This window comes from Apaloderma vittatum, unplaced genomic scaffold (genome assembly GCF_000703405.1).
Source record: "Apaloderma vittatum isolate BGI_N311 unplaced genomic scaffold, ASM70340v1 scaffold38939, whole genome shotgun sequence".
Taxonomy (NCBI): domain Eukaryota; kingdom Metazoa; phylum Chordata; class Aves; order Trogoniformes; family Trogonidae; genus Apaloderma; species Apaloderma vittatum.
The window spans coordinates 748-16512 of NW_009736524.1; the positions used below are offsets into that span (position 1 = coordinate 748).

Consider the following 15765-nt stretch of genomic DNA (forward strand, 5'->3'; position numbering starts at 1 on the left):
CAAGCATCAGAAAATAAAACAATTTCATGCACAATTCTGTGTTTGGTGAGGCAAGTCCACGCTGGAAAGGCACAAGTAGGTTCAGTTGGCCTGAACAGGTACAGCTGAGATCTGTGCTGGAGCTATACTGCTGTAACTGTTCTGTTCTTTGTTCCAGTGTAAAGAATTGTTAGATGGCATTCCACTGCTCGGCCTGTACTAGCTGTTGCATGCTTTCTGGAAGAGGTTCAGGAAAGTGAACTTAAATTTTGACTGCAGTGTTAAGAGATATGTTGGGTCAATAATTCAATTTCAGTGACCTGATAATAGTCATAGGCCACAGTGAATTCTTTCCCTTGGTCTCATTATTTGGTCTCTATTTTACCCTTCTTGGTATATTTATCTGTCTCATACATTTAAGGGAAAAGTATCCAGCTTGAATGATGCTTGTTGAGAGTGTAAATGAAAGCACGCTTTCACTTTGGTGTTGCTTCTGGTCAAAATCTTCTTTGTGGTAAGTAACGTTTTGTGTTCTCAGTTCTTGGTGTATAAAGGAGGGACACTTTGGCCCGTTTGCTTATGCATGAGAGTTGTCAGTATTGAAAGCATGCTAGTTATGAACTTCAGTCACACGCTAGATACAAATTGTTGAAAACCTGTTGTACCAGTTTGACTATAACAATTTGGACATTTTACTTAGAGTGAGCAACAGGAGAAGAGGTGACCAGCTTATTTTCTGGCATTGAATGAAGGTAGTTTTCCCACATAATTCACTGAAAGCCCTGAGACACAAGTAATGCGCTTCATAAGTTTTGGGCAATTTAGAATGGAAGTTTCAAGTTCTTTCTCAAGATCCTTTCTTTAATACAGTACATCTGAGTATCTGTCAAATTCTTCTTGGTTGCTGCAGGATAAACTGGAAGTGAAACTCATGAACTCAGTAGAGATAAGCTAGACTTACCTGGATATAATGGAGAGCAGGAACTGGCAGATTTGGTTGCTTAAGAAACGCAGAGTAAACAAGCCATGAGTCATGTTGCATGTTTGGGAGGGGTGGAAGAATTGTTGTAGTGCACTGAAACTTCTTGCTATTTTAAATGGTGGGCATGGGTTGGACTGGAAGCTAGACTAGTTATATGTAACTGTTAATAACCACGCTTGTTATAGTACAAGAGTCTCAATTAGACTTGCCTCCAGCTTCTTTCCTGTCTTCATGTAGCTAATCTGCTTCCTGTGCCTTCTTGCAGCTTGAAGCTGCCTTTTCCCGCTTGCTTCACTTCAAGCTCTAAAGTGGCGTTGAATTCAGTAAAACTTCTTTTTACTACTTGATAAAAAGATATTTTATTGATGAAGTCTGGTACTGAATCATTGTATTTGTGATTGGAGAGGCAGAAGTAGTCTTACAATAGTCTTGCTAATGAGTAAGGAAATGAGATGTGGAGATGTTAGGCAATGTGGCAAAGTGTTAGCTACTCAGTAGCTGCTCAGTCCTGCCAGCACAGTGGCACTGTAGGGTGGGCGGACCTGGGGATGTCCTGAAGCAGAGTAGGCTTTGGTGCCTCATGGCTGGGTTGGGGTCTCCGGCCTTCTGGATGCAGGTCTGGCTTAGGTTTCTGAAAATACTCTTGCAGGGTTGATTTCCATGGCATGGGATGAAATCGGTACACATGACAGCGTTGGTCACTGGTGATCCAGGGGCTGGAGCAGCTCTGCTATGAGGACGGGCTGCGGGAGCTGGGATTGTTCAGTCTTGAAAAAAGAGAAGTCTATGGGGGGACCTATTAGGTCCCTTCCAGTACCTGAAGGGAACCTACAGGAAGGCTGAGGAGGGACTTTTTACAGGAGTGTCCAGTGATAGGACAAGGGGAAATGGGTTTAAGTTGAAGGAGAATAGATTTAGATTAGACCTTAGGAAGAAATTTTTCAGTACGAGGGTGGCAAGATGTCTGAGAGGGAGGGGTAGCTGCTTCCTGCTTAAGGAACTACACGAGTGTTACTGTTTCACTGCAAAGTTCATCCGAAGTTGTCATCCTCACAGTATAAATTAGTGTTTGTATTGCTAATATTACTTTCTTCTTCTCTCTTGAAATGTAATTCCTCTCTGAAAGGAGTATGCATGTCTTTAACAGATACACAGCTGCTACCCATTTGAGGAATGGACTACTGGCACGCTATTTTTATTTCACCTTTTATCAGTTGTCTTGTCCAATTTATTACTGTTTAATGTCTGATGAGATGCTCTTTTTAGGTCAAGTAACAGTGTAGCTACAATAGTTGTGGCGAAAACATGTGGTAAGCTTTGGAGATAGGTTGCACGATCCTCTTAAGGAAGAATAAATTTTTTCCCATAGAAAGGCATTACAGCACAACGTGACAGAAGCTCCTGACTTTGCTTGACCTGCCTCCTGTCAGTATCTGACAGACAAAAGTAAAGCACTGGAAAATCAGAAATGCGTGCTGCTTAGAAGCTGCCAGGATGACTTATAGGATGGTTTATATTGTAGTATATTACCTACCAGGAATGGGCAACTTTGCAAAACTTTGCAAAAGATTCCTGAAATAATACGTCAACACCTACAAAGAAGGAATATGGTGTTAGGACAGTATCGAACAGCTCTCTACAAGCTATGTTAACAGCTATTGTACTGTCACTTTGATTAGTGGAGTTGTCCAGCAGAGACACAGAATAGATGCTGGGATCAGATCTCGAATGATCTCCTCCCATGTCTTCAGAATGCCATGAGTCTCTTAGGCAGGAGAACCATAATTGGTGCGAGTGGTTATATGAAGTACTATTTTTGTTCACCCTTTCCTTCTGTTGCAATCAGTCCTTACAGTAAACCTGTAGGAGGCGAACCCCATATTTCGAGCTTCAGTTTGCAGTAGGAACAGCCAAGCGTTCAAATTCAGGTACTATTTATACATCAAGTGCTGGAGCTAGAAGTAGAAAGATGTTACTGAAATAAGTGCATTCTGGAAACTATAGAATGATCTTATTGGAACTGTCTGACTGTCGGGTTTTGACGTAAGTCTTTGGCCACATTAAGGCTTCTTGATGAAGAAACAGTGTGATGAGACACCTCTGTGTGGTGGAAACAGAGGCCAATGAGACTAAATTCTCAGCCATTGGAATATGGTCTGTTTAGAATAATTGATGGTGTTTATGAAAATTTTAGTCCAACACAGTCTAAAAATACTCAGAACACTTGAAATGTGTTGCTGCACATAAACCAAAGAAAATTCAGAATTCTGTCAAGAAAGGCAGGCCCCTGTGCTGTGTTCCAGGGCTGGGCCTGAGCCCGAGAAGAGGAATGAGAACAAGGCCAGGTGTGTACTGTTTCCTTCCGTGCTTTTCTCTGGCCTCTAAAAACCACAGCTAGAGAGTACTTCAGAGCTTGAACTTACCATAGCTGCTCCTAGTCCAGAAACCACATACTTGTTTAGTGGCTGCGCTAAATATGTCCTTGAATATTGCTTCACTGTTCTATTAAGATTTTTGCACTTCATTGTGGTAACGTCCCTTATGTGGCTGAATTAGAAGGCTGGTAGACGTTATGTTGTAGCTTGACAAGAGACATACAAAAAGCACTAGCTACTTGGGGAATTCTTAGAAGAAACGTGGGCATTTTCAATCACACCGTATCTACTTTTAGAAATCATTATCATGTGGATATGCAGATTCACAGTCGTAGAAGCTTCAGCATTTTCATGTCTGTGTGTCATTCTTTGTGTGAAATGAAGCTTTCTCTCACCTTAATGGTTTGCCAAAAACTGGTGCTGTAGATTTAGAGCAGACAGGCATCTTGAACTTTTTACCATTCCAGATGTCACGGCACTTGATTGTAGAAAACTGGAACCACTTAGTTCCTTTAAAATTTGCATTCTAGCTCACAGGAGATGTTAAGATTATATCTCATTATGGGGAATTTGGGAAATACCACAAACATCTTCAGTGACATGTGACTTCAGTTGTAAGCAAACATGTAAGTTGTTATTTCATTTCAATGTGTATGGCTCTAGAAGCTTTTAACTGGTATGTGCTGTAGTCTCCAAGTCTCTGTATGAAAGAACAAACGGAATAGAAGTTTGTTTTCATTACACTTTAAATATCCAAGGAGATAAAAGGAATTTTTTTAATACTAGCTTGATAGGTTATTTCCTGAACAGTGACAGGGTGCAGTACGTGATTAATTCTTCCTCTTGTTGCTGCAAAGTGCAAGAATGCCAGGCACCAAATATGGGAACCCCACTTCTGGAAGATCTCTTAACCACATGTTGAAATACTTTGCTAAATCCTGGTCTTAAGATGCCAAGTGTGAGAAACAAGATAAACTGGTAAATCTTTTAAGATGACTGTAAGGTGGGGATGCTTCTGTAGCAGAGTAGTCTAATGGAAAAAGTCAGTCTATCAAGTATGTTCAAAATCAAAAATACCAGTGGAACTTGCGAGGAATGATGAATGAAGGTACAGGGAATAGTTTGCATCTCCCATTTCTGCTGTTTCAGATTCTTGGACTCTAATTCATAGCTGTGAGTTGAGAGAGTTTATCCAGGTCCTGAAGGAGCAGGTTCCACAAGGTGTATTGGAGAGCGTACTCGCCACTTGCATCTCTTCCTTTTTAGGCTCATTTTACAGAGATTCTGTTAGGTGAAATGCACCAGTGAGAAGAGCTGCTAGTGCTTTCCTGCTGCAGGGACAAGGCAAAGGGCAGGAAGGGGAAGCTGTGCAGCTGGTAGCAAGAGCTGTGCTACTGCAAAGGATGCAAGTCTGCTCTGCTGGGGGCTCTGGTAAATGTTGGTCTGTGGCAGATCTAAAGAGCCTGCCTGGGCACCCTGTATGTGTTGTAGTATCTTTTGGGAGGGAAGCAAATAAATATGAACGCAGCATTTGAACAAGTTAGGAGGTCCTTGGAGGCAGTGCAAATTGCTGTTTTGCTGTGTTGTGTTGGATTTCTGGAGGTTAGGTGGCAGATTAGTTTGTTAGTGTGTGATGCAGGCTTGCTGGTTGGGGTTTTATTCTGTGTGGATGCGTTCTCAGGCACTTTCACTTTGTGCTGGATTTATCTCCCAACTGGTGCCATTTGACAAGACTGACTTTAATAATATTTAACACTGATTTTTGGGTTATCATTGTGTGTTATAAATTTGTGTAGTCTTGACAGATGTAGATAGGAAAAGGACAGTGTTAGTTTTTAGTATTTTAGGGTATGTATCTGTTAAAGAGAGATTTGCAAATAATTGAGCTGTGATTGAATTTGACTTGAGGTAATATCACAAGTTAACAACTTACAATTGTAGAACAAAAAGCTATGGGAATGACTGGCACTAACTATTTTGGAGGTAAAGGGGCTAAGAATAGAGAGAGGAGAGTAGAATAGAAGGAAATATTGTATTTGGCTTTATATGTAGTACTGCTGGTTTTAAAAGAAAGTGTGAAATCTGTGAATGTCCAAAGACATGATGCTGTTCTTACTGTGATGCTGGTGTTTTTTCTATGTGGTATTTGTAACTGTGCCCTTTGGAACTCTAATCATAGATTACAAAACAATGAATTGCTAATTGCACCAATTATGTGTCTTTAAGTGTTGATTTTTTACTTGTCTTGTAGATAGCATGATAGGAAGCCAGAAACACCCAGGAACTTCTTGATGAATCATTTCCTTTTAAATATTCTTTACATTATGTTAATTAGGTGAAATAGCAAGCTAATAGATAGATAATTGGTAATCATTTGTACTAAGCAGCCCTACCTTTCACGCACAGTTCAGTTTTGTAACCAGAATGTGAAGGCTTAAGCACAATACACAAATGATGGTTCTGATAGAAAAATCAAACTGTGAATTACAAGTCTATATAAAAGTATTGAGGTTACTAGTGTATTGCCTTCTGTCTTTACATTGTACCTATGAATGTATTATGAAGTTTGTAACTCTAGCACAGAGTAATCATTCATCAGGCCACTTACAGAGTGTCAGATTTTTTAGGTGTACATAAAGCCTGCTGGTAACTTTTTTCCTGATACTTTCTTTTCAGCAGACCTGCAGGCTTAGGTTTCTACACCAAATACAGAGGTGATCTAGAGAAGTAAGAATTCAACACTGCAACATGCTTTATATAATACAGAAACTTAAAAATAAAATGTTTCTGCATTTCAGTCTACTTGTGACCTTTCATATTGGTGTTGCCTTGCTGTGCAAGACCTTGAAAACAGCTATATTACAAAATATACAGCAGAAAAAGAATAAAAGTAGCAGAATTTAAAAAAATGTTTGCATGATCACCATTTCATTTTCTTTATTGCTTGGGGTTAAAGTTTTTAGACAATGAGAAGTGGCATGCCTTGAAAAATAAACACTTTCCTCCTGGGGCTAGGCCTACGAAAAGGTGAGGCGATCCCACAGTAAATTTGTAACAAGAAGTGGCAGGTTTTATGTGGCAGGCACACTGAGCATTGTTTCCCAAGGCTTCCAGGCCTGGACTGGCATCTAGTTTGGTTCCTGCTCTATTGTTGTAAGTGTGCCTGTTCGAAAATGCATCTAGTTCTCCTCCATCAGAGAAGGTGGTGAACCAGGAAGTGGCAGAGTAACCGTGGAAAATCTGGTGGTATATTAAATGCAGAACAGCACAGCTGGATCCCTTGTTGAACTGAAGTGAGGGTGATGTTGGAACACGTTGCCTGGGAAGGCTGTGGCATCTCTGTCCTTGGAGATATCCAAGACTCACTTGGATGTGGTCCTGCACAACCTGATCAAATTAGACACGCTCTGAGCCAGGGTTCTGCTCTGTGGCCTCCAGAGGTCCCTTCCAACCTGAATTATTATTTGGTACTGTGAATGGGCAGTTTGTGCCTGGGAGTTAGGGTGCCACAGAGTCAAGTGGCTGGCTAGTAATTCCTCCTGGCTATGCCCATGGTGTATACGATCCCCCATGAGGGAATTTCTGCCCTCCAAGTGGAGAGTGAATTCATTTTTGTGTTCTTGTTTGTTCTGCAAACTTGCAGATTACTGGTTTTAATCTGAAACTTTAAGACCCACATAATTAGTACATTTCATAGACATTAAGAAGCTTTTGTTTGTATGAACTCCTGGATTTCTAATGCGAGAAAAATTCATATGTCTGCTGAGGAAAAGCGTACAGTTTTGTTCCCTGTTGCTTCTGTTCTGCAGCCCTGAGTAGTGGCTGAGATTGGCTTGAAGTCTGGAAAAAAGAAAAATAGGGAATGGAAAGTATGTTTGATGTTTGTGCTTATCCTTTTCTAGTTGTTGCAATGTAAAATCCACTCGTTTGGAGGATGAAATGAAAGGTGCCCCCCTTCATGTGTGCTAATTGCTAGCTCTCTAAACCTCTTAGGAATTTCCGTTTTCCTTTGCTCATGTCATCGTCGGCAGTGGAGGTTTTGTAATGAGAATTTAGTTAAAGTTTCGTCATGTCCCTGAGCCAGAACAATGCTTTCCTTGTTCTGCGTATCTGTTTGTGTAGTTCAGATAGCAGCAGGGAATAGTAACAATTTGTGTTGATTAGAATTCACTTAGAATTCATTAGAGCGTGTGTATGACTGCCACATAAATTACATTTTCTCGGTAACTTGTGGGACTCCAGCAGGGCGCTCGGATCCTGCGTGCTGAGGTGCTGTGTGTGGAGCACAAGATGGGTGGAGATTGCAGGGTGTCTCTGAAAGGGAGGACTCTCTTCTGGCTAGAATAATTTTTAATGCTTCGAGTTTTTTGTTTGGGGTTCGTGGATTTTAATGATTAATCTATTAGCCTTTTTAGATTTCTTTTTAGGAAGGTCATGGTCAGGAATGCATCCATAAACTTCAAAAAATATCAACTATTGTTTTCATTGTGGGAAATTCTGAAGAGCCCTTACCCTATTGGCAAGGCCATGAAATGGAATCTATGAGTATATTTTTATTGACAGGTTATTAACAGAAATTACAATCAAACAGAATTTACAAGTATACTAAGAACTCTGTTTTTCTAAAATTCTACCAAACACCTTTATGCAGTAGCATGAGCTATTTTTTTGTGTAGAATTTGCTGTATTATGGGTATTAAGCTGCGTATTTCACTGTGGAGTACCACGTTGTCTTCCACTTTATTTTCCACTCCCACTGAGAAATCTGTATTAATCTTACAAATTATGGGTTTTTGAGATTAAACATGAAAGTACATTTTAGGAGAAGGATAAGAAACGAGAAGGAGGCAACATAATGTATTCAGATTTTTTAGATTTTTTTTTTTTCAATAAGTACACCAGTTTTCAGCTTCCTTTATGTTTAAGTTTTGTAGGCTAGAACCTGTTGGGCTTCGGTCTTTTGAGGACTTCTGTTAGTTATTGTGGAGTAAACAAAATGATTAAACAGATTTTGCAGATTAGAACAGCTGTGAAAATCTCATTCAGAGTTACTTTATTCAGAAACTATGGTTGCACTAGGCGGTCCACGAAGTAGAAGGTATTTGGAGGAATTTCTGGTGTGTGCTTTACGTGTATCCTCAAGTGCTCTGAAGAAATCTGTGAAGAGGTGGTGCTGCCAGGTTGGCCTCCTGCCCACCTTGTACAGAGCGCTGCTCCCGTGGGGTTACACACGCTGAGACAAACCGCTGGCCCTGATGGCCAGAGATGAAGACCTGATGGCCAGAGATGAACCGCTGGAGTTCGAGGCAGAAATCCCTGCCTTCTCAAGCCTGGGAGTTAGAAGTACTAGTCAGGCGAGATCTTTGTGATTTATTTCTTTTTAGTCAGTAGTTAAGTAGTTAATAGGTTTTTGTATTTTTTATCTTTATGGTTCATAATTAGCATACCACTGGATTAAAGAGGATGCTAAGACTGTATTTGTTTAATTTTACTGACGTATTGACAAATTTCATGTTTAACCGGGAAAGTCGCAGGCTTAGCATTGTGCTCTTCCATGATTTTGTCCTGTCTCCCACCTCCTCCTCCACAAATTCTTTGATACCTGTAGGTGTAACTTGCCAGTGCTGGTAAGAAACCTTAAAATCTTTGTATAGGCAAGTTTTATGTAAACATTAAAAATGCTTTCTTTGCATTTTTATGAAAATACTGAGAAGATGTTACATTCTGAAAACAAACTATAGCTCTGAAGGCTATGCTTAGGTGTTTTTCCTGCTTTTTATTCCCAAGCAGACCAGTAAGATGCTTTTCTTAAAGCCAGGGCTGTGCCATACAACTGTTGCTCTGTGACCTGCTGTAAGTTGGAAAAGTCAAATGTCAAATTTTCTCTCAACAGAAAATATTTAAAGCTGGAGATACAAATCAAGACGGACAGCTAGATTTTGAAGAATTTATGCAGTATCTTAAAGACCATGAGAAGAAGATGAAACTGGCATTTAAGAGCTTGGACAAAAACAATGATGGTATGCCTTGATTTATTTTATTTGTTTAAATGTTGTTTGAAGAAACTCTGAATTAAAAAGTTATCTTCATTTATATTCTTTGTCTGAACTGGAGAGAAAAAGTTGTGAATAGGATCATAGTAATAGCTTAGTATAGATTGTAATAATAAACAGTTATAGTCTTTTTTTTTTCTTTTTATTATTATCTTCCAGGTCCATTCATCTGGGGCTCTTTGTTTCCCAGATGGAGAAACTGTACAGAATTTTCAAGTATCTATCAAAGCTAAAATAGTTTTTAGCTCACTGAATGTTTCCATTTCATTCGGTTCTATGATTTCAACGTGCTTACCTTCAGTTCTTGTAGTAGACAAACAAACTATGTCGTCTGTGTTTAAATTGGTTTCAGATAATCATTGCTATTATGTAGGTGTTACAATGCAACATAGCGAGCTCCAAGATGGTAAGTGTATTAAGCTTCATATTTTAAATATCTGTCATCTATCTTTTAATGTTTCAAGGGAAGATTGAAGCATCAGAGGTTGTCCAGTCCCTCAAGATACTGGGTATAAGCATTTCAGAAAAACAGGCAGAAAAGATCCTGCAAAGGTTGGGAATTATTATTTCCTGAAGTATTTTAAGCTTCTTTGTAAATTTCTATGGTTTTGTAATTCAGAGAACAGGCTAAGTGTGATTATAACTTTGAAAGGTGTTGATACCTTCAGTGGTGCCATTATAGGAATTCTCACTTATTTAATCTGTTCTTGGGTGGACAGTAAGTCAAGTCACTATTTGAGCAGCTGGATCTGGGAGGAGCATGTTATCTCATTTCCCTGTTAATATTGTTGACAGAATGAAGTGTCGTATTCTGGTTTTAAATGGAATATGCCAGATGCACTTGGATAAGTAAAGCCTGGTATTGAAAGGCCATGGCAGATTCAGCTTAAAGTCTCCACATGGAGTTTACAGTCGGTTGTCACTGATTTGATGGCCAATATTTAAAAAAACAAAACAAAGCCAACCACAGAATGAAAACTATACCCAGTGCTATTTCCTTATACAGTTTTGTTCAATTTCTTTTCAGTATTGATGCTGATGGGACAATGACAGTAGACTGGAATGAGTGGAGAGATCATTTTATGTTTAACCCAGCTACAGACATTGAGGAAATAGTTCGATATTGGAAACATTCCACTGTAAGTTCGACTTTTCTTTTAATCCAACGCAGCTCTTAAGTTCATCTCTGCTGGGCCGATTTGCAATATTGAGTATAACAGCTTCACAGTTATGTTTAAAGCATACCCATGTTTAAAACTGTTTTGTTTTCCTTTCTGTAGTCTCCCATTTACAGCAGGATAGTGTCATGTGAGTTTCTTCTGAACCCAGAACTTCATCAAAACTTTGCTAATAATTATCAGTAATTCTTAGGAAGGAATCCTCTTCTTCCTTTGGAGTTATTCCACAGAATATCTCCACAATATAACCACAATATTAAATCTTTTTATTTTCACGTTACAGTATATTCTTATATTCAGTGCTTTTGTTGTGTTGAAACATATAATAACATCTTAACTGTTTCTTAAGTTAAAATTAGTTCAGCATTTGCATTTATACAGTAACATTATAATAAAATCACTGGCGTGATTAGTGAGGGTTTTGTGTTCACGTGTTCTCATGCTCTTGTGCGATAGAATTCCATTTAAGAGTGGCAGAATATACAGCAATAGACTATTCACTGGGCAGATAAATTTTTAAAGCCATTGTTGAATGGAGCTCTTGCTACCTCAGTGACTGCTTTTAAGAACAAATAATACTGTTAGTAGTGGTCTTTGCTAAATATCATTCCTGTAGATTATTGGAGTAATCCATAAAGTTAGATACAAATCTATGTATCTTTAGGGATTAGTCAGTGTTTACATAGTTCAATAAATAAATTATGAGATTGGAAGCTTTCAGTGTTTCACCCTGTGCAACCTTTATTCAGAAATGCTTCCCAAAAGAGAGTTAGCTCCTAGTTTGCCGAGGAAAACACTTGAAGCATTTCTATGAGATCAAATATTCCTGATCCCATCCTAGTTAGTGGAAGAAACAAAATGCTCGATACTGCTATTATTAAACATAAGATCTATATTTTTTTTTAATGATGTGATGTTATTAGCTACCCCGAATAAACAGTTTTAGATGTTTCTTGTGATCTTCCAGTGTTGCAGTCAGCTGATGACCCAGTTATCACAGCCAGCAAAATCCAGCTATAAGGAAACACAGCTGGTGTTTCAGATAAGAGCAGATGTGAGACCTCGCATGCCTGCTTGGCATTGGCAGCTCTTGCAGTTTTGTTTTTGTTGTAAAATTTTAATTGCTGTCAGACTTTTCCAAGCAGATAGCTGCATCAGCATAGAATTATGAGTTTATAGCTGTGGCCTGTTATAAACTCCCTCAAATTTAGCTTTGTTTCTTCCCTAGTGGATGCGCATAGTGTCTCTGAGAACATGGAATTCATATTTTGGGAGTTCCGATTAATTTTTTTAATGATTCCGTGTAGTTGAGCAGCTAGTGATACCTTACGTGGAAACCACAAATGTCAGAAGGATGATAAGATTTTTCAATTAATCTGTTCTGTGTTCAATATCCAGAATAGTTGGTGCTTATCCTGTTTGTCTGGTGGCTGTATCTATAAACTGCATCCTGCAGTTCTTGTGTTCCAAATGGTGAAGGCTTCTGTCTACGTGACAGATAGAGAATGCAGTGTAAATTAGGGATATAGGGTCTACAACTAAAATCAGCAGTGGTTAGAAAAAAATTTATTACTTAATACCCTTTCTGGTCAGTACGTATGAGTTATTAAAACATTCTTACTTCTTTACAGGTTTAATTTACGCATAACATTGGCTTTGCATTATGTGCAGTGTACTTTTCTCATATTATATAAAGAGCAGATGCTATATTTAAGCGATATGAGAGATTCTGTAGTTGTAGGTCTTCGACAGGTTTCTTGCTGAAGCCTATCACATTGAATGACAATACAAACATGAACCTCTTGATGAAATTCCAAGTATTTATAGCTGAAAAAGGTCATTAATGTGTCTTTCAATGTGATGATAAGAAAATGCATTAAGCATTAGTCAAACTTTTCGTTTTGTAAGATAATACACAGCAGTTACTGGAAGTAGAATGTTCCAATGTGCCTGCTGTAAAAATGCTACTTAAAAATACTGGGGGAGCCAGGGGGAAGGGGCAGTCCCACATATGTGTGAAGAAGCTACCGTGAGAGAGAAGTCTTTTGTTAGCATCCTTAGGAGATTACCAAACTAATCCCAGGAGGCTGGCCGGTGAAAAGGTTAGCTGCAACATATAAGCATTTGAGCTTTAGTGCTGACTGTAAAGGAGTGCTGATCATGACAGAATGTCTTTGTTTGGGCCATACTCGAGGCAGAAATTTGTTGCAATTTTTAACGATGATGGTGCAGTCTTTGAAATGGTGGGTCTGTGGTTATTGCTCATTCTCTGTGTAGAAGTTGTTAGAAGTTGCTATTCATTGAATAGCAATAGCAATCTGTAGCAAGCTAATTATAGAATGGAAATTAGAGGTATGTTTTAGTTTTCACTTTCATTTTGTTGACATATTCTCAGGTTCATTTGGAATTAAAACTGTGGAGAAAATTGAGATGATGGAATGAGAGAATTATTTGCACATCTTTTGGATTCTAATAGGTGTTGGATATAGGAGATAGTTTGACTGTTCCAGATGAGTTCACGGATGAAGAGAAGAAGACTGGACAGTGGTGGAAGCAGCTGTTGGCAGGAGGAGTGGCTGGTGCTGTCTCTCGAACAGGTACAGCACCATTAGATCGCCTTAAAGTGATGATGCAGGTATGTGCAATGTCCAAGAAGTTTTTCATTTCCAATGTATCATTTCAGTTTGTAGAGAGCCATTGCGGAAAACTGTTGGCCAAATACAGTATCTAAATTCTGGAGGCCTAGTTATATTTTGACACTTTCTGTATTTTGTGTTCATAAAAACTGTCTTTTTCATAGTGATATTGGCAAAAAATGTGGACAAAATATTATAGTACTTGTGCCACTAAAATAAGATGGTTTTCAGTAGTGGATGTGTTTTTGCTAGTTGGTGTGTGTGTATATATATGTATATATATGTGTGTGTGTATATTTATATAAGAGCAATTTAATACTCAGGTGAGAGTTTCACAATCTAATCAGAGCAGTGTTCTTTACTGTCTTTGTGGTGTTTTTTTTTTTTAGGTTCATGGTTCAAAGTCAAACAAAATGAACATAGCCAGTGGTTTTAAGCAAATGTTGAAAGAAGGTGGTATCCGATCCCTCTGGAGGGGAAATGGTGTAAATGTTGTGAAAATAGCTCCTGAAACAGCTATTAAATTCTGGGCTTATGAGCAGGTAGGATGGTAAATCGGGAATAAAAATAATGGCAAATAAAACGATATACCGCTCTCACTGTTCATTATTTGCATTGTGTTGTGTAGGAGTTCTTACCATGATTGAGGATTTTTTCACAGTAATTCAGAGTGACTTTCAGATTGAAAATAGTCTATTTCTTTTAACAGAATGCTTGGTATTAGGCAGATTTTGCTATTGTATTACAAGCAGTGTGAATAAACTAAACCTGTCATGCTTTCTAAACTATTCTTTGGTCTGCATAGCTTTATATGGAGTTCTGCAGTAATGTCTGGTTTGCTGCGTCAGAATGACAACAACCAAAACCTTAGCATGTTATTCTAGCTGAACTTAGACAGGATTCTTTTAAAGTCAAATATGGTGCTGTGTAAGATGCCCTCATCCTGGATTTCAGAGTTATATTTACCCCTGAATCAGCTTTAAGCATTGTGTTAAGATCTAATCCTCCTTTGGAAAATGAACTCCTGTTCTGGTATAGTTAAATGATCTTTATTTTTCCTCTGTGGGGCTTGCTAGTGTCTCAAGTAAGACTTGGTGACCATACTGCAAATCTCTGTACAACTGTGAAATAAAAGCAAGGAAGAGTCAAGTAAACTTTGCAATATCAGAGGACTGAATGGCAGATTTTGATGCCATAGAGTAACCTTGAGCATATTCTGCCTTACTACTCTTGCTTTGCCTTTTGGGAGCTGATGGAGCATTCTTGTGCGATGAGGGTGTCTGAGTGGAACAGTATGTACAGCTCTCTAAGTGTCTCTGAACGTGGTAGTTGATCCTTGAATCTTTGACTGGAGAACTAGATCTGCAAGGGAGTTTGGTTCTTTTTTGTTACCTGGGGACCACAGTGTGGGTACCCTTGTGTTGGGTGTTTGTAGAATATCCCACAGTACTGTAGGGTGTTCTACAAACTGGCTGAGGTGTTTCATTATAAAGGATTCTCGCAGGCTGGAGTATTTGTTGCATTCTTGAGAATTTTTGTCCGCAGAGTTGCAATCAGTATACTGCTAATTTTCTTGGGTTATTAAATGTAACTGTAAATGCATGAAAAAGTAAGCCCAGCTTTAAAAGGCATTTTGTACTGTACTCCAACCTCTCATTCTAACTCTTGCCTTCACTAAAAAGCATGCAATGTTTATTTTATGTGTTTTAACTATGCAGTATAAGAAGATACTCACAAAGGATGATGGAAAGTTAGGCACTGTTGAAAGATTTGTATCTGGTTCTTTGGCTGGAGCAACAGCACAAACCTCCATTTATCCCATGGAGGTAAGTAACAGAAAATCTCCTTCTGTTGGAGACTCTGCCAAATGTCTGGTTCACCTCCAAAATAAAGCCCATTTGCTCTGGAAAGTATTGTAGGAGTTCTATGTTCTTGTATCCTAATTTCTATTTACTTTGGACTGACTTTCAGCATTTGAGTAGTTGGCATTTTATATGTACTATGTCCTTTTTGATATTTGTCATTTTTTAATATGAATTTGGCTGTATAGTGTTGTCTAAAGTAATTTTAAAATAAAATCTAGTTTAGGGGAAAAAATAAAACTCTCTCACATCTAAAATTAAGTATATATTCAAGTATTTTCTAAATTGGGTGTGAGTCTTTTTCCCAGTGTATGTAAGCAAGGAGTGGTGTTGTCTGTAGCAGAACTGATGACGTTCTGTTACGTTACGACTGGGAGCTGGGTCTCATTAGGAGATCCTTGTGGAGGGAAAGTGTAACAGCTACAGTTGTGGCGGGGTAGATTAACTGCTTTCCCTCTGTAGGACATACTTGTCTGTGGTACTACACATGCTGCAATTTAACTAGCGTTAATATATTAACTGCTCTAGGGTAGTTATTTCACATCCTTCTTTTTTAGATAGAGATAGGATATACTTCACTGCTAACAGTTTCTTTTCTGCAAATAAGTGGGAGTATATGTTGGGTGTGGAATTAAACCAATATCAACATCAAGATTTGGAAGTAATGGGAAATGTAACCTAAGTACCTTGTTCATAGGGA

The 15765-nt window shown here is 38.6% G+C and overlaps 1 protein-coding gene across 1 annotated transcript in view; it reads left to right on the plus strand.

Moving 5' to 3' along the window:
* Nucleotides 1-295: 295 nt before the first annotated feature.
* Nucleotides 296-15765, plus strand: part of SLC25A24 (solute carrier family 25 (mitochondrial carrier; phosphate carrier), member 24) — a gene marked incomplete at its 5' end in the record, with an annotated part of 18711 nt that continues 3241 nt past the window's right edge. Inside the window, 7 exons of the mRNA XM_009876992.1 lie at nucleotides 296-338; nucleotides 9230-9356; nucleotides 9854-9941; nucleotides 10417-10528; nucleotides 13044-13202; nucleotides 13593-13745; nucleotides 14922-15029. Coding sequence (XP_009875294.1) covers nucleotides 296-338; nucleotides 9230-9356; nucleotides 9854-9941; nucleotides 10417-10528; nucleotides 13044-13202; nucleotides 13593-13745; nucleotides 14922-15029 — 790 coding nt within the window. The remainder of the gene's footprint in view (nucleotides 339-9229; nucleotides 9357-9853; nucleotides 9942-10416; nucleotides 10529-13043; nucleotides 13203-13592; nucleotides 13746-14921; nucleotides 15030-15765) is intronic.